General features: G+C 34.9%; 1 protein-coding gene across 7 annotated transcripts in view; it reads left to right on the top strand.

Moving 5' to 3' along the window:
* Window positions 1–24737, top strand: part of LOC113231982 — a 141758-nt gene that overhangs the window by 54785 nt on the left and 62236 nt on the right. For 6 of the 7 annotated variants that reach the window (XM_026466596.1, XM_026466595.1, XM_026466592.1 and 3 more), the window contains 5 exons: window positions 11774–11966; window positions 14627–14729; window positions 15504–15619; window positions 18415–18581; window positions 19651–19818. In XM_026466596.1, the coding sequence (XP_026322381.1) occupies window positions 11774–11966; window positions 14627–14729; window positions 15504–15619; window positions 18415–18581; window positions 19651–19818 (747 nt within the window). The remainder of the gene's footprint in view (window positions 1–11773; window positions 11967–14626; window positions 14730–15503; window positions 15620–18414; window positions 18582–19650; window positions 19819–24737) is intronic. The other variant, XM_026466591.1, reaches the window with a different exon arrangement.

The raw sequence follows: 24737 nt of genomic DNA on the forward strand, positions 1-24737 counted from the left end.
ATTCAGCCCAAAAACGATTAACTAAACTTCGCTCAATGAAAAAAAACACAAAGTTCCGCAAAATTTTAAAATTTTACGGGAAAACAGAAAATCGGATTTAGTGATTATTAGTAGAAATATTATAATGAAATTTTCTTCTTTTTTTTAAATAATATCAAGTGACGGGACGAACACGTCGTGAGCCTGATTACCGTTCAAAACTGGAACACAGTTATGCTTCTCTACCGTGTTCCGTAACAAATATGTCAGGCCAGGCTTATTTCACAGTAAGAGAGTATATTTTAGTTCTAAAAAACAAATGTTTAAATATCATGCAATGATATTCTCTGCGTCAACTTCACACGCTACAAAACCTACGCAAATTTTGTATTTAGAAAAGTGATGATAAAATGGTTTAAAATATAAAAAACAATACGGTAAATTGAAGTTATAAAATTAGGTATTTAATTGTACAATTATTAAGTTATTATTACTTATAAACAGACATCGAAATAGTCAGAATCTATTTACTTAAACATAGAATTAAATATAAAACAAGAATACATATACTTAGAGAGAAAAATACCTCCCTGTATGCAATCGCGCAATGTTTTCTACTATAAGTGTATTTAGAAAAAAGTTTTGTAATTGTGTAAATGAAACTAGAAGTGAGCAATAGTAACAGGTTCAATTTATTTACATAATTATTTTTGCATTATCCATAAAGGTCAGAAATATTAATGTATAAATTTCTAAAAGTAAAATGTGTAGGTACGTGCGCCACTTCGTCGTCGCTATTATATATCCCTTCTCATTCACTCCAATTGTACGGTGTTGCCAAGAATTAACTCATAAACTTTAATTTTGCATCAGAAAGTGTAAATTGTCTGTGAAAACATAAATTAAAAAAAATATTTTTTGCTTTTGTTTATTTTTAAGCAATCTCAGAATAAACTATGTATACCCGTATTACGTCAACTCTAAGCAAATATATATTCCTATTTCAGCTTTTATAAGCAATAAGTATATTATTATGTAACAATATTATCAAGTGTTCAGAAAGCATCATGTTTACTTACTATACGAGAGTCATTCTGAATAACAAATTTACATCGTTTCATACAGGTTCACTAGTTATTAACATTCAATGGTACTAATCTGGTGCTTATACATAAATGTATGAAGCAACGTTACAATAGATCGCATCGCGGTTGTTCACTGGTCTGTGGGACCGAAATTATAATGAACAATACTATCTTTGAATTATAGGTACGGTTGGTTTCATACGTTTATTTATTTGGAAATCTTTTGAACGGAATTTGTACTGTATAGTAAGACTAAGCCTCACTAGTGTTCATATGTACCTATGTAAAAATGTATGACATTATTTATTACAAAGCAATGATAGTCCACTACCTCAGCTCGAATTCCAGTTTTTCCCGCACTAATACGGTTCATTTTGCTTGTTGCTTGGGTCAATTGGGTCAATTGGACACTGGCTTTATTTCAGAATTATTTTTTTTACAAACGAAATTAAGAGATTCACTCTGGACCTTTTGGAGGGAAAAGTGTCGTTTTTATTTTGACTTTCAATTATTTTGTGAAATCTAGTTTAAAGTGAAATATGATAGTGCTATTGTACCTTAATCGAAGATTGAGTCGAAGAGAGTTATGCGAATCTCGAACTAAAATACCCGTATCAGCCCATTTTAAGGAATCCCGAGTCAATCCAAGCACGCCGCCTCAAATTGCCTATCCTCTTTTTTGGCGGCCATATTTACAGAAACATAATTAAACTTCACGTTTAGGCTGATGGCTTTGCCAAAGCCTTAATAAATTAAAAAAAAAACGAAATTAAGAAACAATTGAAAAATGTATATGGTATACTGAATGAATGAAAGATTGAATGATGTTTTATTTATTTCTCAATCACAAAACAGGCTTTAGAGTAGGGAACTTAAGTTTAATACAAGACTAAAAATTAGTCAAACTGTTTTGTGAGAGACTGATGCCCGACATAGGTATACTATACGTGTTCTATTTAGTTCAGTTGATATAAAAAATCATTGATATATGTAAAGTACCAATTGAACACAGTGGTTTTCTTGTAAAATGTTGCGGTAAGTTTGAGTTTCCTTTCTATCGTGAACACTTGATCAACATCAGTATATATTCTCAATTTACTTAATATTACTTATATATGTTTTCCAAGGTGATTGATTAAACTGTTTCACCGTCATGCGGAGTCAACCAAAGCACTTGAGGTTGTATACACCGTTAAGCTGGTGGTAAGCAACATGTCTACTTATAATACTCAGAGCTTTATATCATGAAGGGCACGGACATATGCTAGTGCGCCCTTTACTTTGAGACATAAAGTTGACAAGTTTTATACATTTCGTTTTACATGTAGCTTCATATTTTGTTTTTTGTGCAATATATTATGTTACGTAATTTATAGGTCTTTTATAAGCACAAATACTATCTGTGTATAGATTTTAAGACTTTCGTGGTTATTCACTAAATGATTATCACTAGTAACAGGTTTCTTACCACGGTATAACTTCTTTTTATTTTCCCGATATTTCGGAACGGTTGCACGCTCCATGGTCACGGGTTGACTGGACGGCGGCAGATGACAGCTTTATGGGCAGACATATCTGTCTACCCTCTTGCGCTGTCGACGACTACCTTCATCGCGATTTGTTGTGGCGTTACCATTGTCACTCACTTTTTTCACACAAACCACACTTACTGTATCCACACGCGAAACTGAACTCGAGGTGTTTTTGTTTTTATTACTGCACGCACTAAGGACCGGATTCCATGCACTGGACAGTTTAAAACCATCATCACGGTTAAATGTTTTGTACTTCGTGATCTCGATGGCTTCTCGGGACAAACACCGGGTGTCTATAAAGTGAACTGCAGTTGTGGGAGCTCGTATATCGGTCAGTCAAATCAATCTCAGTTTTCGGCGAAGATTTTTCAATTATGATTTTATAATGCATAACAAACGAATATTGTTGGAAAAAGTGGTGAGATATCTAGTGGAAACCTACAAAATACACATAAAAGTGTTACTTATTCCATATAGTGAGTGATTTCTTCAGAATTTTAACCCAACTGGTTTGTTTACGTTTACTCTCAATTCTATTGAAATAGACTATAGTCGTCGACAGCGCAAGAGGGTAGACAGATATGTCTGCCCATAAAGCTGTCATCTGCCGCCGTCCAGTCAACCCGTGACCATGGAGCGTGCAACCGTTCCGAAATATCGGGAAAATAAAAAGAAGTTATACCGTGGTAAGAAACCTGTTACTAGTGATAACTATCTGTGTATATGTAATATGGTCACGACCTGCATGAATGGAATCCACTCTTGTGGACCCCTTGTCTTGTGGAGAACATGATTCCGGATGTTTGAAGTATGTGTATGAAGAAAACATTATTCCAATTTTAATGATGGTATTAACATTCTTTAAGCTTGATGTTGAACGCTTTACTTAATATCTCGAATTACATTTTGATACATTAAAAACATTCATCAGCTACAAATGGCGTTCGTGAGCGCTACAGGGCTGGAAATGACCTTGTTAAGTCTCATCAGGGTGTTTTGTCATATGTAGAGTGCCTATTTAAATGTCGACGAAAGAAGTAACGTTAGTAACAGTAGAGGGAAGTACTGCCACCTTAGTTTTTTCTGCCACCAAACAATAAGGGCGCTTTTATTCTACACGAATTTTATCGCGTTCACCCGGGCGAGTATGGCTTGAATTTGGTGTAGGCGGCGGCCGCCTGGCGACCGCGCGGCTGCCGTGCGTCTACCGCACTGTTGTGCTGTACTATTCAGAGGAATTTAAATATTGTTGCCTAGTAAATAGAATTCAGATTCGCCATTAATGTACATGAAAGCGTGGTAACTGGGCGGTCGCCGCGCGGCGGCCGCGCGAAAACTTCCGCGTCGAGTATCTGGACACTAATGTGCTGTAATGTAAGGGTGCTGGTGAAATTACAGGCACATGGGATTTGTCAACATATGACCCAAGGTGACAGGCATAGTAGCAGTACCGCTCAGATTTATGCGATTTAAGGTTCTGAGTGACATTTCAACTGTCATGGATAGGCGTGTCGCTTACCCACAGGCGCAGGACTTATTCATCCCATTATTTGGTATTATAAAAAAAACTAAGTTGTTATATCGTCGGAGCAGGTTTTAAAAATTTGGCATACACAATTCTGTCCTAATAGTCGGTTACACAAATGTGAACAGGCGTCTTGAGAGTGAACATATCATACGATTCTCGTCTACATATTCACTTTAAATACGCATTTTGCTTGTTGTTCAGTTTTTTGTAGTATATTTCTAATTTGAACGCATAAAGGCAAACAAAGTGCGTTTTTCAACTTTCTCTAAATTACCCTTCGAAAGCGTATATAAGTCGCATTTTTCCTTTAGATAGTTTATTTTTAATTTTCCTTATTATACTTTTTTTCGACCATATTTACTTGAGGTGGCCCAGGTCCAGCCGCCGCTTGATGTATCTTAGTTTTCATTATTTTGTTTAATGAAATGTTGCCTTATTTTGTAGAGTATAAAATTTATGTTGCATTGCTCGTCTTAACGCAGCGTTGCGCCGCGTCGCATGGCGTCCTTGCAATGTGAATCAACGCTTAGAGTTTACATAACACACACACCTTTTTGAACCACATAATTAGGTGACTAAAGTTCAATTTAATTTTGGCAAATGGATTATTATAAACTGCCATTTATTCGGATTTTAACATATGTAATTACTATAAGGGATCTTTGTATTCCATGTTTCTACACAATTCTATTTCACCCTATATACTTGGCTAGATGCCTAAATGTAAATGCCAAGGTGAGAGTTTAGGTGCTAGGTACAAATAGTTACGATTACTATATTATTTAAAGTTAGTAAAAAAGACGTGAACGCGTTGCGTGTCTAACTAAATTACATTAGAAGGGTTTTCAAAGTAGTAGAACTTTTTATATTTTTCTACTTCCATTAATAGTTACTTATTACAATACCATCTATCAAAATAATATTATATAATATTCAACCTGGTTCCGTACCACCCCTATTGTTATTAACGGGGATTATAATGTGGGCAAATTTAAAGTACTTATTAGCTACCTACTAATGAGTAGTTTGACATGTTATTTTTAAATCTGCAAAATAAATAAATATTTCGATATGACGTCTCAGGAAAAACGAATCTGGTAAAAACCACGCAGAGTGAGCCTCTACGTGTTTTACGTGTATTAAATAGGGGTAAAATTGTCAGCGCGCATAGGCTTCGATCCGGATTCGTTCCATTAAACAAATTTTGTATTTGATGCGGAGGGTGAACTCACCGAATTGTGAAGTGTGTGGTATTCCTGAGGATGTACAATATTTGCTCAGGGCGCGGTTATTTGCACAGGCTGGTTTCCGTACATTTAATGTTGGGTGGTTTCAATCTGTTTTGTCGGAGCCAACGTGTACTGTCGCGGAGATTTTGTGTACATGTTTGGTTAGGTAGTATTTTGTTTGATCTGTCTGGATTTTATTAAGTGTTTTCTTTATATATCGTTTTTATAATGGGGTTGATATGTTCAACAACGATCAAAGGCTAGGGCCTATATAATAAACAAAGAGTGAAATAAATAAATAAATAAACAATGTGCAATCGGAGTAGAAGCGCACAGTTACACGAGCTGAATTGCAACGACAAAATTGTAATTGAAATACAGCCGCAATGCAATTTAAATTATATTCTCAAAAAAATGTTCCCACTATGGATGACTTACGGAACTATTCTCGAAGTCCGTCAACGAAAAGACGGCACCGTTCGAAACTGTCAAATCGCGTTGTCATAAATTCTTACATCTAGCCCCTAGTCATCCTAGCATTTCATAGATTATCGAGCTTCGAGAGTAGGAAACGTGTCCCGGAGATTGCCTGGAAGAGATTGCCATCTAGCAATAAGGCCGCCTGTTGTTCTGCCTGTCTTTTCCTTTTTTTGTTATATATTTGTTCTAGAGTGCAATGAAGAATATTTGTGTTGTATTGTAAATCGGCACGACAACTGTGATGACAATTCAACTTGCAATGGCCATGCAATTGCACGACCGCTAATACAGGTCCAACAGTTTATAGGTCCAATGGTAAAACTCCTGTTGCGGCATCGTACCAATGGCTTTCATATTTAAGTTACGTAAAACATAACAAAAATCATCGTGTTGAACGTGTGAAGTCTCCAACCCGCAAGGACCCATGCCCGGCATCCCCGTCCTTTTCTACATAAGTTTTGATTATAGTGACCTTCCTTACCTACTCTTTGGGTATAAGAGAATGGCACTATAACCTTACTATATTATGGACCATATACTATATACTAGTGCCTTGGATGAGCTGCCCCGGGTACCGGAGTTGTTGGCACGCTCAATTGCCGTTGCGCATTGCGCAACTAACGGTGCCCATGCCCGGCAGTGTAATGTGTACAATAGCAGCTGGTATACGATACGTATGTATTCATATAAGCGCAACTGAATATATACGTATACATATCTGGTATAGGTAAATATACACAGTCGGGCGGATGGCAAAATTCTATTCAATTGCTTTCGAAATGTAATTTTGCAGTTACAATGCTGTCATCGAATGCCGCTCGAAAGGACTGCGCCCTAAACAAATTTAATTCAAAAATAGAACATTATCGTTACAAAAACACTTGCGATCATACCACACGAGGCATCTGAGTCGGAAGCGAATACACCCCGTACAAGTCAAAATGTCGTCATCGCCATTGTATAGCGGCGTCCGCCTTCTCCCATATCTGTTTCCGCCTTATACATATACTACGCTTAATGGATAATCGATGTATCATCGTTGGAAATAGGTTTGAGGAGTCACCTTTACTTACAATACGTTTCAATACCGATATTGATGATGTTTAATATTGATATCATATGATACAAATGACTAAACATATATCAAATCCCTGTCAAGCATATTTTTGTACCCATCAACCTACATTCATCATCATCATCATCATCAATTCACTTATACGTCCCTCTGCTGGACACGGGTCTCTTCTTAGGCAAGAGTAAACTCTTCTGACTAAAGGCCATAGTCCTCCAAGCTGACCCAATGCGGGTTGGGAATTTCACACGTTTCCGAAGGTTGTGAACCTTCTTCGACACGCAGGTTTCATCACTGTGTTTTCTTTTACCGAAAAGCTCATGGTAAATTTTTATTTTATATACACATTTTATATTTTATTTCAAATTAAATTTCCTACATAAGCTCCGAGAAAGTCAGAGGTGCGAGCCCTGATTCGAACCCATGATTAGACTGCCACGGCTTCATTAATGTGAGCATTACTGCGTTCCGGTTTTGAAGCGTTTTTGAAATTACAGGCACATGGGACTTGTCAACTTATGTCTCTAGGTGATGTACGCAAGGGCAGTACCTCTCAGACCTTTGTGATTTAAAGCTCTGAGTGGCACTGCAACTGTTAATTAAATAACATTTTTGGTAATCAGTCATTCTCCGTAAGGCGTGCAAGGTAGTAGTTGTAGGTTCAAATATTTCGAAAACAATGCAACATTCTTCCTAAGTACAGTTGGGCTAGACAATAAATTGTAAGATAAAATCATATTGTGTAAACGCCAAAAGGTCGAGTTGTACTGAAAAGTCAAACGCCAAAAGGTCGTGCTCTAAACTGAATAGTACTTGGAACATTTTAATGTAGCACCTGACTAAAATTTCACATAAACACAATGATCTATCATTGATTGAATTGATCTAAATATATATATAACTGTTTTGTTTTGATCTATCTATATATATTGATAGATCAAATCGTTTAGGTATTTACTGTTAAATAACGGATATTGTTTAAAGGATATGCTAATTTGTTACACGACACGATGTGCTTTATCCGATCATATAAAATCCTCAATACAAGCCAAAATAAAAGTCTAAAACGGCTTATTTAAGAATAATATAAATATAATAGCTAACTTTGTACATAATTTTAATATGGAGATATTTCTCTTAAAATAGTGCAGATTCAGTGGTTTACTGACACACCGCGAAGCCCACTGCCCCGTTAGTCGCCATCGGGAGCTTGTCGACTTTGGATCTCTATCAAATTTTCTCCGCCTGTTCTTATTTTATTCGTATTAATTAGCGCGCGAAATAAGAAATAATAAGCGCGCGAATTGCGGGACCTGCGAAGCGAACCCCCCCCCCCCCACGCCTCTTCTCCTAAAATCTAGGCTCGCATTGAAATACTTCGCCTTAACTCATAAGTTCATAACACGCCGTTCGTTCATTTCTTTAGCCTCCAAATTAGTCTATTGTTATTTCAATTTTATAAAGCTTGGTGATCTCGCGATATGAAAAAGTCAAATTTCTCCTAAGTTGATATTCGTATGGTACGTCGTCGTCACGCGATTCGTTTATTATCCCACGGTCTCTGCGAGCGCATTTTGTTAGAGATCGTGACTACTTTGCACATATCCGACATTTAGTTAGGACATAATGTACGTAATGAATAGTAAAAAGTTTCTCAATTGCTTTGTCTATTCTTTATTGCACCAAATAAATACAACAGAAATATTAGTTTAACAGGAGGTGAGCAAAGGACTTATCTCTAAAAAAGATCTCTTCCAGCTAACCCTCACTAAGGTTTCAAGCGGGCAACAGCGGCGTGCAAGAAAGATTTAGAGATAATTTATAATAAACTACACTAATAAACAAAACATTACCGTTACTTACATAAATATTAGCATCACTTAACTTACACATAAATAATATACATATAAGTACACACACATAAATATATAATATGTAAAAAAACAATAAGATGTTTATAAAGGGAGTTCAGCAGTTCTTTCATAAATTTTCTTTAAAAAGCTTTTGCAAAGGGATTGTTATTCTTTATATTTTCGGTAATACTTTACTATTCACTTGTATCCTAGAAACTACTCTCTATGAAGAAGGTCAACATCAACATCAACATGATGAAGAAACTTTTATGAGTTCTCACAGGAGCGTCGGCAAATAAGTCGTTTAAATTCAATACAGTGATCCATCAAGAAAATAATAAGATCTTCTGGCTCGATCCGTAGTCAAGTTGGTAATAGCGGTAGCCACGATGAGGTAACAGAAACTGGTACGAGGCAATCATATCGAAATAATTTTTCTTTGTATCGATAATGTTTATTACAGCGTCAAGGAATTTTTGCAATAATTATTGTACAAAAAGATCTGAATTAATTTAAATTCCTATTAAATACTTATAATTTAATTTAATCATGAGACGACCAATTTTTGTATGCCTTTGTTTATTTTTTTATTTTTTTCATTTTTTTTTCATTTATTTGTGGCAACAAACAGTCATACATGAAATAGTAATTATTTACATATATTCCTATTAAAATAGACCTATAGTGCCAGCAGATTATAAATAGATTATAATAAGAACGGCTGTAACATATCTTATAGAGTTATTTGTAATGATAACATTCTTGTTTTATGCGTTACTAGAGTTTTACATTAATATCATTAATTAATCTTTCTAAATTAAGTGAGCATGAGTAACAAAGTATAATATCATTGAATAAATATATAAGACAGAGTTTAACAAGCTATTACAAAATCATTAAATGTCATTTAACATTTTCAAACATATTGTACCAACCTAACCTTTGTTATCGATCCCTGTTTCTTAAAGTGTTTATTTCATAGTAGGACAAGACACCAATAATAAAGTTTCCCAATTGCTAGCTTTTTTTCTTTAAATAGGGTATAATGGTAATTTGTAATGTTATAATTTGAACGTATTCATTGTTTATATTTTCGGTAACACTCACTTGAATTCTGAAAGCTACTCCGTATGGAAGAAGATAAACATTTGTTTTATACATATCGACGGCCTTATCGAATAAACGTGCATTTTCAAAACACCTCCTTTACAGGAAAAATTAAATAGAGAATAAATAGTTCAATAGTAGGTATCCAAAAAAATGTATTACGAAAACGATGGATGTAAATTAACCTTTGTTTACCTTAATTAAAACATTTGAGTTACATTAAAATAGATTATTTATTTTTTGCGTGAAAACAATTTAGGAGGTTTATTATAGGTATACATTAATTACATATTGATAAAAAATATTACAACATTTTATTAAAAAAACTGACCTCAAAATTTTGTGTAATTATATCATACTTTGGCAAATAGATGTAATTCGACAAAGTGTTGAGGCCTTCTTTTTACAAAAAAATCAAAGATTATATGTATAGTGAAACATAATGTTTACCCATACCACAGTACTATTTACTTAAGGAATGTGACGATGCGACCTCCTTCCATCGTCATTCCGCCTTTTTATCACCTTTTCTCTGGTTCCTGGCCGCTTGTTTTCAAACTTTGAATAGTTCTTTAATTCCGTTGACCGTCATACTCACTTTGTTATCCTTCCATCGTCACTCTCTGCTCAATCGCTGAAGCGAGCAGTGCTGCTTCTTTTATTTAATTACTATAAACTGCTGTAATTACTTACACGGGCGAAATTAATTTGAAACCACTTACTTAGGTCACATTAAGCAAGCAATTTACTTAGGCCACAAGTAATTTACTGAGGTCACATTTAACTATTGCGATAACTTCAGCATGATCTAAGACGCCCAAATATGGGTATTTCTTAACAGTAAGTACACTAGAGGTGATATTGATACAGTGAAATAATTATGGAATTTGGACAATAACTACATATTTTGTTAGAATATTTTATTTGTATTGATTTTTTTTTACTACCATAGTCTACTATTGATGCAAAGATTAAATAAATATAAAGAAAAATTCCGTCGATTCAGAACCTGCGCGTGTCGCCTCAATGTGGTTACAGCACTGTCATCCATGCTGCGGATCAAAGTAGCAGAGCTAAGGCTGGTTTCAAAGCTGTGCGTTCGGTCCTTACGGACTGTCCTTACGGACTGTCCTTACGGACTGTCCTTACGGACTGTCCTTACGCTGAATCGTGTATTTAATTTCCTGCAGATAAACCCGCACTGTTCTGAAGCCAACCTTACTAATTTTCTCAATATGGTCGTTGCGCATCTTTGTCTTTGTACATATATTGTTGTTTGTTCGAGCTATTTTGTCATTTTCGGGGAAGAGTTTGGTTCGGCAAAACATCGAGATGTTTATTTCCTTTGATAATTATCCGATTATTATTCATGCTGATTCATAGTTTTTTCTCTTTAATTTTCGTTTTTAACAAACAGTGAGAAAACAAAACAATCACGAAGAAAAGTCTTGAGGAAAACGATTTGGTTTGGATCAAACAGTCGTGATAATTGATATTTGACATGTGACAAAACGTCTGTTTTTTATATCAAGTGACGGAACGAGCGAGTCGCGTGCCTTGTTGTAAGCTACATGCCTGTCCGTAACAGTTGCAGTGCCACTTAGAGCTTCAAATCGCAAAGACCAGCACTCTTACCCTTCAAAACAGAAATGGGGAAGGCAGTGATTCCCTGGATGAAGTCTTTCACAAGGAGCACCAGCATGGCATAGCATTTTGTTTGTTTAATTTATTTTATAAATGTCATGATAATTATTATTATTAACGTGATAATTTGATATTAATTAAATTATATATAATAAAAAAATATTGATGATAATTATTACCAATGATTAACACTTCGAACACTATTTTAGGTTATTGGCAAAAAGTTTCAAATGGATAAATGTCTTTCTTTTTTGTTCCCAGGGTCACTCTGAATCGAAGGGTGCGAAGAAGCGGGAGAAGAGTGTCGGCGGGGGCGGAGGCGGAGGGGGGAACGGGAACAAACCAAGCCGGGGGGTGGCCACGTCGTTCGGGTTTCGTCGTCGGCCCGCCAGCTCGTCGCGCGCGGACGACAACGCGCGCCGCAAGAAGGCTCATGACAAAAACGGCAATGGCGGTGAGAACGAGTTTTTATTTAGAAACTATTAGTTGAATTGATAGATAAAACATTTATTTGGATCTACACATACACATACATAACAGAAATTACATACATTTATTTTATAACTTTGATCGACATTAGGAGTGGACTAGAAGAGCTCATTTTAAGTCGGGTGCTTGGTGTTAGTAAGTAAATTACTAACGATCGATATTGCCTTTACTAAAACTACCATGAATCCTATGCATATTTTAATTATCGTGTCGTTTAAACAGCAGTTTAGTCTTCAAATTAAATGTAATATTAATACTCAATATTCAATATATTTATTGCATTCATATGGTACATACATGTCTTAAATTTAAAAAAAATTTAAAGCCCTTTATTAGGGATAACAATAAAAGCAGAGATTGACCGAGGTTTCAATTATTAATTAGAATTGTTATTTATCCTATATATAAAATAAAAAATATGTCATATAATAAGAAATATGTCATAAAATAAGCAGAATTATGTCACTTGAAAGTTTGAATTTAATTACAATAGCGTAACTTTATAGTATATAATTAAGATTTATTTATCATCAAAGTATTCATTTACATTGTAATAGCATTTATTAATACGATGTAATTTTAATTTATTTAGAAACAGTGAATACTTTTGGTCGTTTTTAATAATGGGCGGGAGATCATTGAATATCCACACCGACAACGAGTGGGGCCTTGAACTGTGTATGTGTAGCTGAGATCGTGGCAGAAGCAATCTATTGCGTGGTCTAAGAGTGTGTCGTTGGGGCAGGTCGTCAATGTCTCCCTGGGGTCAGGGGAGCCATAAAGATTTCCCCCCCGTCAAAAAAAAAAGGTCGTCAATGTTAATATAAAAGTCAGGGTGTTGTTTAATAAATTTACAAATTTCTAAAATATATATAGAACACAAAGTCAAAATTTTAAATTGTTTAAAGTGTGGTCTGCAGCTATCAGTACTCCTCAAATTACCAAGAATATGGATGCATCTTTCATCATTCTTCACTAGTGTCACAGTACATTTATGAAAATTTACGCTACGCTACCCATTGAAGAGCAGAATACCAAAAAATTGCAATGGCAGTTGAATAATAGCTCCATAGCCACTAACTTACTATTCTTAACTTTTAGCAGAATACCAAACGCACAAAATGCTGCCACTGACACTGCACCAACACACAACTGAGATGATTTAAAATTGGTGGACTTGGGGTCCTGCAGAGTTACGTACTTCTGTACCCGTACTAATAAGAACGCAATATTAAATCTCATAGTTTTTCGTGACATATTTTTCATTATTTAAATCGACTTTGTAATGATTTTCAATGTTTTTTACACTTCAACTTGTATTTTAGCAGTGTAGATGCTGTAAATAAACTAATCAACTTAAATAAATAAATAACGCACACACTCAACATAGCCCCGCACTAGGAAAACCCTGTGTCGCGGGTGCCATGAACACACAAATACACAACCACAAATGACACCCAAACTCACGAGATAGATTCAGATTAATTTATTTCTCAAATATAACGTTACAGTATTAATTGCACTACATGTCAAAGTATAAGAAATTATATTGAGATCGTCAGACAAAAGTGAAAATTATAAGAAAATACACAATAAATAGAAAATTAACAATTCATTATATAATATTGTTGTCATTAAATTACATATCAAATATCATTATCCATCAAGGATCGTCATAAGTTGATAACAATTATACAAGAATATGTTAATGCGGTAAAAATTAGAATAAAAATGTAGGCCATACAAATATTTTTCCCGGCCCGAGAATCCAACCTGGGGCCTCTGCGTGGCAGTCCTGCATGGTAACCGTTCGGCCACGCAGGCAGTTAAAGAATGTAACATTTAGAGACGACGAACACTTAAAAATTCCTTCGATGCGGCTGGATTCGATCCAACGTCTTCCAGCAAAGTGACATTCAATAAATTTAAAAAAATACAATTATTATAGCGACATCTCTAGTCAGCTGCTGGTAGCTGTAAACGTACCTGGCTGATTAAAGAAATAGATTTCTCACAGAGGCGCTACGGCAAAAAAGTGGTTAAAAACAAAGATCAGCAACAAGCACATAGAAAAATTCGTAAGATCGAGTGATTTTTTTCTAAGTGTTCGATCTTTGTTAATAATACATAAAATAATTTAAATCAAGTATCGGAAAACGTGTTAAGTCTCCATCCCGCATTATGATGATGAATAGGATATAAGACAATAATGCAGTTCATTATATTGAAATATAGTTAGCTATATTTATTTAGAAGTATTAGTACTTCTAGAAAAACTGATACTTCATTAGAATTAAACAAATTTTCACCATGTCGAATTTACGCCAGACAAATTCATCGGCGGCGTCGCCGTGGAAAACTTGTTGCTGGTGTATGGCGACGACACGGCGGCGGGGCGCATATATCTAGATTTCACCAAAGCTTCAAAGGCTTTCCGCTTCATAAAACCTTAGCAACGTTATCGAAGGCGGCAAGAATGTTGCATCTAAGTTAACATAAATAATTACCTATCGTAACTGTCGCGTCAAATATCATCGATCGTCATACAAAGCATCGGCATAATCGGTTTTGCATTACTCATCCATTTAGAATTTATGTTAATAGTTTGTTTCATTTATTATTAAGGTTCCACGGAGGACTTACGACAGGAAGAAGTACTGTCGGGCCGGTCGACTCCTCTCGCGCGGCCTCGCAAGGAGACAGGAGGACAACCACTTAGATCCAATAGGTAATTAACGTAATATGTTGCGTGATTTACGTAACGTAATGGTTTGTTCTTGAAAAAGGAAATTAAAAGGGAAAAAGGAAGTACAAAGCATTGGCTGGAAATAATTTTCAAGCGGAAAGTCAGTCGTATTGACGCAAGCGCCTGTGTAAGTAGCATTTATTTGTAGTGTAAGTTTGCTATTACAATTTTAGTAGGCGTCTCAATATAAAGGCAATGCGAAAAGGGAGTACTAGTTTATTTACTTGGTTCTCCAACAATGAGTACAATATACATTACGATAAGATATACAAAACGTTTAAATACTATTGCCGTATTACTTTGAGGAGAACACCGCATGCATACAATATTCTGTTTATTTTTTAACATAGGTACTTATTAAGAAAGAAAAGAAAATCTGTAATTATTAGTGCAATACAAGTCTTTTAAGTAAATTCACAGATATAGTTGCCAAATCAGCTGAATTGCAGGTAATATTGCATTTAATACATCCGAGAGAGTGGACAGTGCAATCTGAGATTAGTAAGTACGATGTTTTGGAGTGCATAATAAATTCCTATTATGATTTCTTTGTAGTCGAATTGGAGCGCTGAACCGAAATTTACTTAGTAAATCTGGACAATTAAATACGCCAGTGACCAATTTCTTCAAAAAAACTAAATCGTGTATTTTGCGTCTTGTTTCAAGTGCAGTAAACTTAAAATGATTTAAACGTTCTATAAATGAGTTGAGTTTACCGACTAGTTATAAAAAATGACAGGAGCTGTTTGATTGTAGGTTCGGTTTCAGGCAGCCGCACAGCAAGACGGCGAAGGTGGGCGATGTGAGCATCAACGCCGAACAAGCTTTCGGTTTCAACGACAAGGAGTCTGCCATTAATAACAACGCTAAAGGTAAATATGAATCGATTCTGTATTTTTCAAAAGGAAATAATTATATTCATTTCAAATTAATAAAAAAAAACACTTTTAACACACAAATCGTTAAGTAAGTGCTTGCAACTGCGGTAATTCTAATGTACTGTTAATATATTTTTATTTTATAATAATAACATTTTAACATTAGCGTGTGCTCAACTTAGCCCCGCACTTTAAGGAAACCCTGTGTCGCGGGTGCCATGGACACACACTTAGACAACCAGAAATTATGCCCTAACTCACTTAGAGAATCGCTGTGGACAGATAAACCCTTAGTGGTTTTTGAGCTACAGCTGCTTGTAATATGTTTAAGTTTTTGTAAAAGTATTAAATATTATTTAAAAAAAAAAAAAAAACTTGAGAAATAAATGTAGGCCTCATTGAAGTACAATCAAAGTCAATGAGGCCATACAAATATTTCTCCCGGCCCGTGAATCGGAACTGGAACCTCTGCGTGGCAGTCCGGCTTGGTAACCGTTCGGCCACGGAGGCAGTTAATTACATCGGTTGTATAGTACATGGTCGTACCTATTGAAGTACTAATTAGGTAGATAATTAAGTGTGACCTTAACCTATTACAAGCAGGCACAAGTACGAACGAGTAATAATTATAAATAGAGACAAAAAAATAGACTATTTATTATTATAGAATATTTATAAACTATTTTTCCGGATATAAATCCCGTATATTTGTTTTCTCAAAAAAACCAACGTTTCGGAAATCCGGAAAAATAGTTTCAGTTCCTATTTTCGCATTTATTTACTCTTTATTTATTTAGGGGTTTTGATCGTTATTGAGCATATCAATCAAAGAAAAACAATATCGCAAGAAAACACTGAATAAAATCCAGACAGATAAATCAAAATTCTCCGACCAAACATGTACCTATACAAAATCTTCGCGGCACTACATGTTGGCTCCGACAAAATGGTTCACTTTTTTTAATAAAAAACGAAAAAAACCTCATTTTTGGTACAAATGGTACACTACAAAATGAAAAATATGTTTATTGTACGAAATTCCATTTTTAATGTAGTATTAAACTTTTAAATGTTTAAATTATTGCATACATCAAAGTGAATTCGTTCTTTTCTTCAGCGCAACGCGTGGTTTTTAATTCTGTTTTAAAAATATTAGAAGAATTAAAAAAAATGTTGTAAAAAGCCTAAAAAGCGAGAAAACAAACACATTGAGCATGAATTAAATTTATCTCAGATGTTTTTAATTCAAAATACTTATTATTATAATGAGTTCGGATGAGATGGAGATCGGTGACACATCGCTTGATTTCAAGGCAGAGGCTCCCTTGGCTAAGGAAACGTGCTTCTCGCTAAATGAAATGAAAAATATAATAGAATTTACAGCTGATTTATCTTGTAGAAGGCAAACAAAAAGCTATCTACATTCTGAACAGTTTATTCTATGCTCGAATATACACATATGTCAATATAAAATATTACATAAATTTAATATTAATTGATAAATTTTGTAACAATATTTGCCTTATTTGGGAATTAAATTGACATACTATATTACTTTAAAGGAATTAATCATTGTAAATGGTCCTTTCAATCTTTATGATAAAAATACAAAATACATTTTTTTTACAATTGGTTACTTCGATTCCCAAATGAGGCAATTAACTTTTAAGTCTTTGAATGCAGAATTACTTAAGTACTTTTAAAAATAAAATAATCTCCCCATGAAGTAAAATGTCCTATGTACAATATTTAAAGTAGTTTCCCTTCATGCCCCATGGCCGTGGAACGCCCATGCGCATGGAAATACAGTAAGGGCGCGTCCCTACTATGTCGTGGCGACAGATAGTCGTGCAGTTTACAGTGTCGTGGTTTGTATATTTAAATGAATTTGTTCACATATAACTACACGATTAACTGTCGTTCACGATTTTTTTGTCGTTACGACAACAGAGTGTCGTGATAATGGGAAGAGTTAAAACAACAGTCGTCTGACGACAAATAAAACATCACCACAGATAGTCTATCTATCGATACCTACCTCTATCTATCTATCTATCGATACGTCACCACAGAAAGTCGCAGCTACTATTGTCGTCACGATTTATTTATCGTTGTCTGCACGTGTTCTCCTCCCCACTCCCCTCTCGTACCCCGCGCCCTCGGCTTTGGGCTAGCGTTGGATCGTAGCCAGAGATGGGCCCGGGTTTTTACCCGGCGCTTTGTTAACGCCGGGTTTAAATCGGAATAAACCCATTAATGCCCGAAATCGAGGGCAAAAACCATTTACTACTAAATATTTGTTGTGAATTGAGTTTTGTTCAAATTTAATTATACATATTATTACAAAATATGAAATTCTTAAATAGTCCCAAAATTTTCTCTCATCACTTTTAAATTTATCTATAAATATTTGACATAATCCTAATGGAATTCTATTAAATAACATTGGATGTACCCAAAATTTTCATTTCTTCGGTTGCTTCCTCTTCCGCCATTTTAAAACGCAATACATTATTATAATTTCGTCTTCATCCATTTCACACGGCAGCGAAAACACTAATACTGGCTTCCAAAAAAACATAGAAGCAACTGCAGTGCATCAAACGACCCTGTCGTGCAAACGACAAGGCGGCTGCCGTGAAACGATAAATAGTGATAGCAGGCTAGACGCAACAGTAGTCCAACGATAAATAAAACGTTACGACATAATTGGAACGCGCCCTAATGCATACTCGCCCATCCCTTACTTGCCGGCCACTGGAATAATATACTATTGAATTCACTCACAGATAAGAAAAGTACAACAAATCAGCAGTACAACAACCAACTTCCCCTTCTATCCACACAAGTCTCGTCTACGGGTCAAACCACAATCGTGGGAGCAGCTGGCCTGCCCAAATCTGTCACCAAGCAGACTGTCATCCTCACTTACCAGCCGCAACAGTTCTCCGCACAAGTACGTAGAGCTGAGTGATTTTATAGTGTGCATGGTTAAGGTATATTCTGATTGATACATTAAATTCAGAGCAACGTGACCCGGTCGTCTGCCACCGTGTCGAGGCTTAACCGTAAACCGTTGTAAATACAATTCTTTAGATCAATAATAGATGGCAGCACATCAAACTCCACATTGACGGATTCTGTTTCGATATTTTAACAAAAATGTATAGTTTGAGGTGCTGTTACCAGTGTACTAGATGCAGTAGTTTTTTCGTATACCTTTACAGAAATACGCTAATAAAAAATTCTACACACAAGAAATACGTTTTTCTTTTTAAAATTGATGACCCTAGTTAAGAACTAAGCTATTCTGATGCACCTCCCGCTTTTTCTCATTTCTCACCGCACTTGGAATGCAGGTTGTATGTCAATCATAATTATGAAGTGTCGCTCGGAATTTTAGAAAAATAAACTCTTTTATTGTAACAGTATTATTCCTAACTTTAAGAAGTGTATCAACTGTTGTTATATTTGTCATTAACGAATAATTATGTACTTATATTTTTAACCGACTTCAAAAAGGAGGAGGTTCCCAATTGGACTGTTTTTTATGTATAATTCACGATTACTACGACAATTTTATTGTGAACCGTTTTCGATGATCCTTTTTTGTTGGAAAGGTGGTACTTCAGTAATGGTCCCATTAAAGTAAATATTGAAGTAAATATTTCACCTCTGAAGGTGGCAAATTAGCGGATGAATCTGGTTTATTGGATTTCACCTACTTTCCGTAAACCGATTTCAATAAAACTTGATAAATAGATAATTCGTAAATTAATTAAGTAAATGGTAACTCCAAACTTTTGATGTCGGCTTTTTTAATATAAAGTTATAATTATTTAGATATCTAATTTCGATAGAATGCTCCGTCCTATCATTCTTTCTATAATTTGTGAATTTGAAAAACACAGGTAGTAATGTTTTATATTAAAAACTAGTGTTCGGAACAGCGTGGTAGATAGTCTTCGAATGAAGACAAATTAAAAAAATAAAAGTAATAAATGTTTTGTATTTGTTCTAAAAAGGAATGTCGTCAGCGACCACCGCGTGGCGAGCAAGTTCGCGCATCTTCCGTCACCAGGGCGCAGTGTATAGGGGAGAAGCCCCCCGGGAAGTACACCTTCCAGACCAATCAACTGCCGCGTCCGCAGTACCCAACTGTCAAGAACATTGACACAAAAACCGCTAAGCAGGTACGATTACAATGTAGCACGAGGGAAAGAAATTAGGGGCCTCGGGCTTTGTGCAAAACAGAGTCAGCGGTTACAGAGTGATAGACACACAGGACTTAAATTTAATAATGAAATAAAATATACTCTCGGACACATAATTCGAGCCAATTCGCGTTATTGTCGCAAAGGGCTAGAATACAAAAATCGTGTTAACGTCTAAGAAAAAGTTTTCCCCCGGTTTTGCAAATCCAAATTCTTAACAAGGACTTATGGAAAAAACGTTTAGTATACTAGTTTCAAATTTGCGTAATAGATTTGATCAATCAAACATTGTAAGCTTATAGCACTTAATACTGAAAATGCGTGGTGGCCCGAATGATGTGTATTAATTGGAAGCATTGATTTACAAATAAATGGACGACGGGTCTAATACAAAAACCACGAAAAAAATGTCCCAAGTCAACCTATTTAAACGTAGTGACATGTAAAGGAATATGAAAAAGCTAAAACGTTGAATTTAAATTGTAATGTCATCGCAGTACAGTCTAATTTTGTTTGCTTCGCTGTCAGTCGAACAAACGAAGACTAAAGCGTGAATAACGCTCTGTATACGATTTTAACGCCCTATAAGTTCGGACACTTTTTAGCGCGAACCCGACGTCCATATAATTGTAAGTCAATGATTGGAAGAGTATTATTTAAACGATATAGATTTAGAATTACTTATGACACTAGCAAAAATAAATTAATTGGTTAATATTACCTACTGAATTACTGATGAGTAATTTTCCGAAAAGTTTGAAATAGTCAACAGACAACGGTCGAAAATTACCTACTACTACTATATACAGCAAGGCGCTATCTGCACACGCGCAAATGTGTGCGTGAAGTGGTAGGGTTACCAATCACTTGCTCGTACTATTTATTACTGCTATCTATAACCAAACTGTTATCTATAATTCAATTATAGAATCCTAATAATTACACATGTTCATTGCGTATTTATTTCGATTTAATATTATATTTTTCATTAATTCACTAAACTGGAATAATATTGAAGATTTATTTTAAAAATTAAAAGCACGTAAAATGTTATATTTTGGACAGGTACTTTTAAATAAGGTAACCAAAGAAATTTGAAATTGCGTGTCCAAGCGTATCATTACCTCGTTAATAATTAGGTATATTCACTACGTAATATTTTATCGGCAATACAAATTGAAAATTCGTAAACCCTTCTCTAGCGCACGAAGTTATGGCGTCTTATTATATTGATATAATAAATCTGTATTATATATTACTCTGCACTAAAGAAAACAATAAGTGAATGAATCTCAGACATAAGTTTTTTTTACTTACTTCGTTTCATCTTTCAAAAAACGAAAGAAACCCTCTCTTTATCCCGTTTAGATGTTTATAAACAGCCGTACATAGCACAATTTACGACCATTATAAATAGTAACGTAAAATGATGTTATATATTAACGTACAAATTTCGTAATGAAAAATTAAAACTATATTCAAATATCAAAGCCGTCTTAGAGCGAAAACGGCTCGCCGACAGCCTTGTTCTCGTTCAGTCAATACGACCGTCAATGTGCGGGGCGTGGTGCGGTATATAAAGGTAGGGAGAGGCGGAGAGTGTCCGTTCTCATTACTTGTTTGTTCTCTGCCTATACTGACTACACATGTATACACATCTAAGCACATCTATTATATCAGTTTGATGAGTATCAAACTACGAAATACCCGACGTGTTTGATACTCCCTTCTTAGTCACATGCATCAAACGCCTCGAAAAAATTAATGTGACCAATTGTTATTAAAATAGAGTCTAATTTCAAACGAACGTCTCCAAATATAAAACACTCTACTAAAAGCACATAAAGAACAGATAAAACAAAGTGATTTACTACCATAAAAACCACAGACGGCTACAAAAGACATGTTAATATTCATATTCAGCTTCCTAATGATTCCGTCACAACTATAAAGCTACTTTAGCTGTTACGTCAACATTATTAAAACTCTCGCGTTAAAATGATCTATTCTAACAACCAACTGAAGAGAGTCAGTGAAATTGGAACTTTAAAATGTTGGTGGAAGTACAGTTTTTACTTCCAGCAGGAAATGGGTCAGATCTATTTGTGAGCTGCGGATTCGGTTACTAGTGGCCGTGTGCTGAAAATATCACTGCTGCATCGTGCAGTTTCCTATTTCCTGGGATCACATGAGATTATAACTTAAGATTTAAATTAATCATCTTATACATAGGTAATGAAACCATTTTTCCGGGTTTAAATCGCATATATTTTTGTTTTTTCAAACAGACCAACGTTTCGGGCCCTTTACAGGTCCTATGGTCACGGTTGGTCATACACGATTTAGATCCATAAAAATAGTTTAATTTCCTATGTGTAACAATCGCGAAAACCTAAAAACTCGATAATCGTCTTATATTTGATCCGCAAAAGATTAGCCACGAAGCTCTATCAAAAGTTGTAGACTAAAATGTATCCGTAATTATTTTACTCGTACATATAACATTGAATCAGATTTAATTTTTTTTTATGATATCAAGTGATGGGCCGAACAAGACGTGCGCCTAGTGGTAAGCGACACACCTGTCCATAGTACTGCTGTGCCACTCAGAGCTTTAACTCGCAAAGATCTGACGAGCACTGCCACTGCGGCCGTCACCGACATAAGTTGACAAGTCCCATTTGTCGAGTTCTTAGGTTTTCGCGATTGTGGGAATATATAGGAAATGAAACTATTTTCCCGGATTTAAATCGCGTATAACTATTTGTTTTTTCAAACAAATCGACGTTTCGAGCCCTATACAAGTCCCATGGTCGCGGTTGACTGAGGTGGAACAGTCATCAACCAGTTATGTCTAATATTAATGCAAACCACCTTATTTTTTACTATAGTTACAAAAGTTATCAATTAAATACCTTATTTCTGATTTTATGAAGAAAACATTCCTATTTACGCTATATTACGTTTTACAAATTATTTTATTGAATGAATTTTTATTAATCAATTTATTAAAATTAATAATAGAAATTAGAATAAATTATTAATTAGTACTGCAGTCTTATGTCTGTTTGGGATTTTTCATCAGAGAAAATACTGGATCCCAAACTGGTGGTACGGAGAAACCATCTTCTCTGTTGAAATTAGGATGTTTTTTTAATTTCAATAGCCTCTTGCAGCATCCTGGGTAGATAACGGACTTCTTTTGCAAGGACCTGGGGTTTGTCAAACTTCATTGAATGTGTAGGTTTATCCATGACATGCTCGCAGAATAAGTCTACAGTCTGCGAACATGACATGTGCTTTGTTTCTTTAAAAGTAATTAAAATTGAATCGAAGCGAAAATTTAAAATCTGCATTGCGGCCTTATCATGTCGCCGTCGATACTGTATCGCGTTTGTTTCGATACCATTATCGCGTTTGTATCGCGATCGTATTATTGCAGCTTCCGTCTCTATAGACGATTAGCAACTGTATCGCTGCTCCATCTCGACCATGGACCAATAACCCAAGAGGACTGCTAATCTCCATATTAAAAATCGTAGCTCTGAAAAAGGTCAAAATTCCGTCTTATTTCTAGATGGCGCTGATCGATAGCCTGGAATTAGTTTATATTTACGTAAATGGCCATGGATATCGATTAACTCCTCTTTTATAGGAAATATAGTAGATATTCTATTTTTCTTGTAATGTTTTTCAAATATTTAGTAATAAACCAAAATTATTCTCTGAACTTCGATATTTATGCGTATCAATAGATGGCATTGTTCGTTGTTAACTAATTAATAACGTAACGCTTGCGAATATAGTTAGATGGCGCAAATCCTAAACAAAATAAAAGAATACTTGGAAGTATCTATAAAAATCTGAGCAATATAGTATAACCTAAAGGAAGTCTAAATTGTCATCCGTTTGCGGTGGCGCACAGTGGGCCCAAATTGATAATTCTTGGACATAGGAATAACTTGTGGAGTATCGAGCTAATTTTTTTATGTGATAGACAATAACACTCCTAACAACTTTTATTCTTGTATGATTTCTTGAAAAGTTGATAGTTTCAGAGAAAAAAATATAATTTTTTTTTGTGGAGAAATATACATTTTGTTCTTTATCTCAAAATATACGAAAATGTAGTGTGCGTGGGTTACTTACAGTATAGTTCCAATCATTTTCTATGTAGAAAAAAATAATCCGTCTGCATGTACTTGCGGCTTTGTAAGTAGAGGTGCGGCAAAATTGCTAACTCTTTTATGTACTTTTTTAACAAAATACATGAGCTTCGACTAAAGAAAATTTAATTTTAGTGCTAAATTACACAAAGCGTTATAACAATAACATGAAAGTTAAGTAGAAACTAGTATATTGTGTTTTATTTTTTAATAAATAACAAATCTAACATTTTGACATCTTTTTACTCGTAAAGCCGCAAGTACCTGCTGATGGATTGTTTTTTTCTTGATAGAGAATGATTGGACTTATACTGTAAATAAAGCACACATTACATTTTTCTACAATTCGAGATAAAAAAATAAAATGTTTATTTCTCCAAACAAAAAAAAAACTAAAATTTTTTCTGAAACAATCAGCTTTCCAAGAAATTACATAACAATAAAAGTTATCAGGAATGTTATTATGTATCATGTGAAAAAAATCAGCTCTGTATTCCTAAAATTGTATCATGATTAAATAATTATTTAGCCTAAAATTTATACTTTTTATTTCCGTTATTTTTAATTACCTTCAGATTAATTTATACTGGGTTGTTGGACTTTATGCACTGTTTGTAATGGATGACATATTACACACAGATTACACGAAGCTCATGTATTTTGTTAAAAAAGTACATAAAAGAGGTAGCAATTTTGCCGCACCTTTATTTACAAAGCCGCAAGTACATGCAG

The sequence above is a fragment of the Hyposmocoma kahamanoa genome, unplaced genomic scaffold (assembly GCF_003589595.1).
Source record: "Hyposmocoma kahamanoa isolate Upper Pololo Valley unplaced genomic scaffold, ASM358959v1 66, whole genome shotgun sequence".
Taxonomy (NCBI): Eukaryota; Metazoa; Arthropoda; class Insecta; order Lepidoptera; family Cosmopterigidae; genus Hyposmocoma; species Hyposmocoma kahamanoa.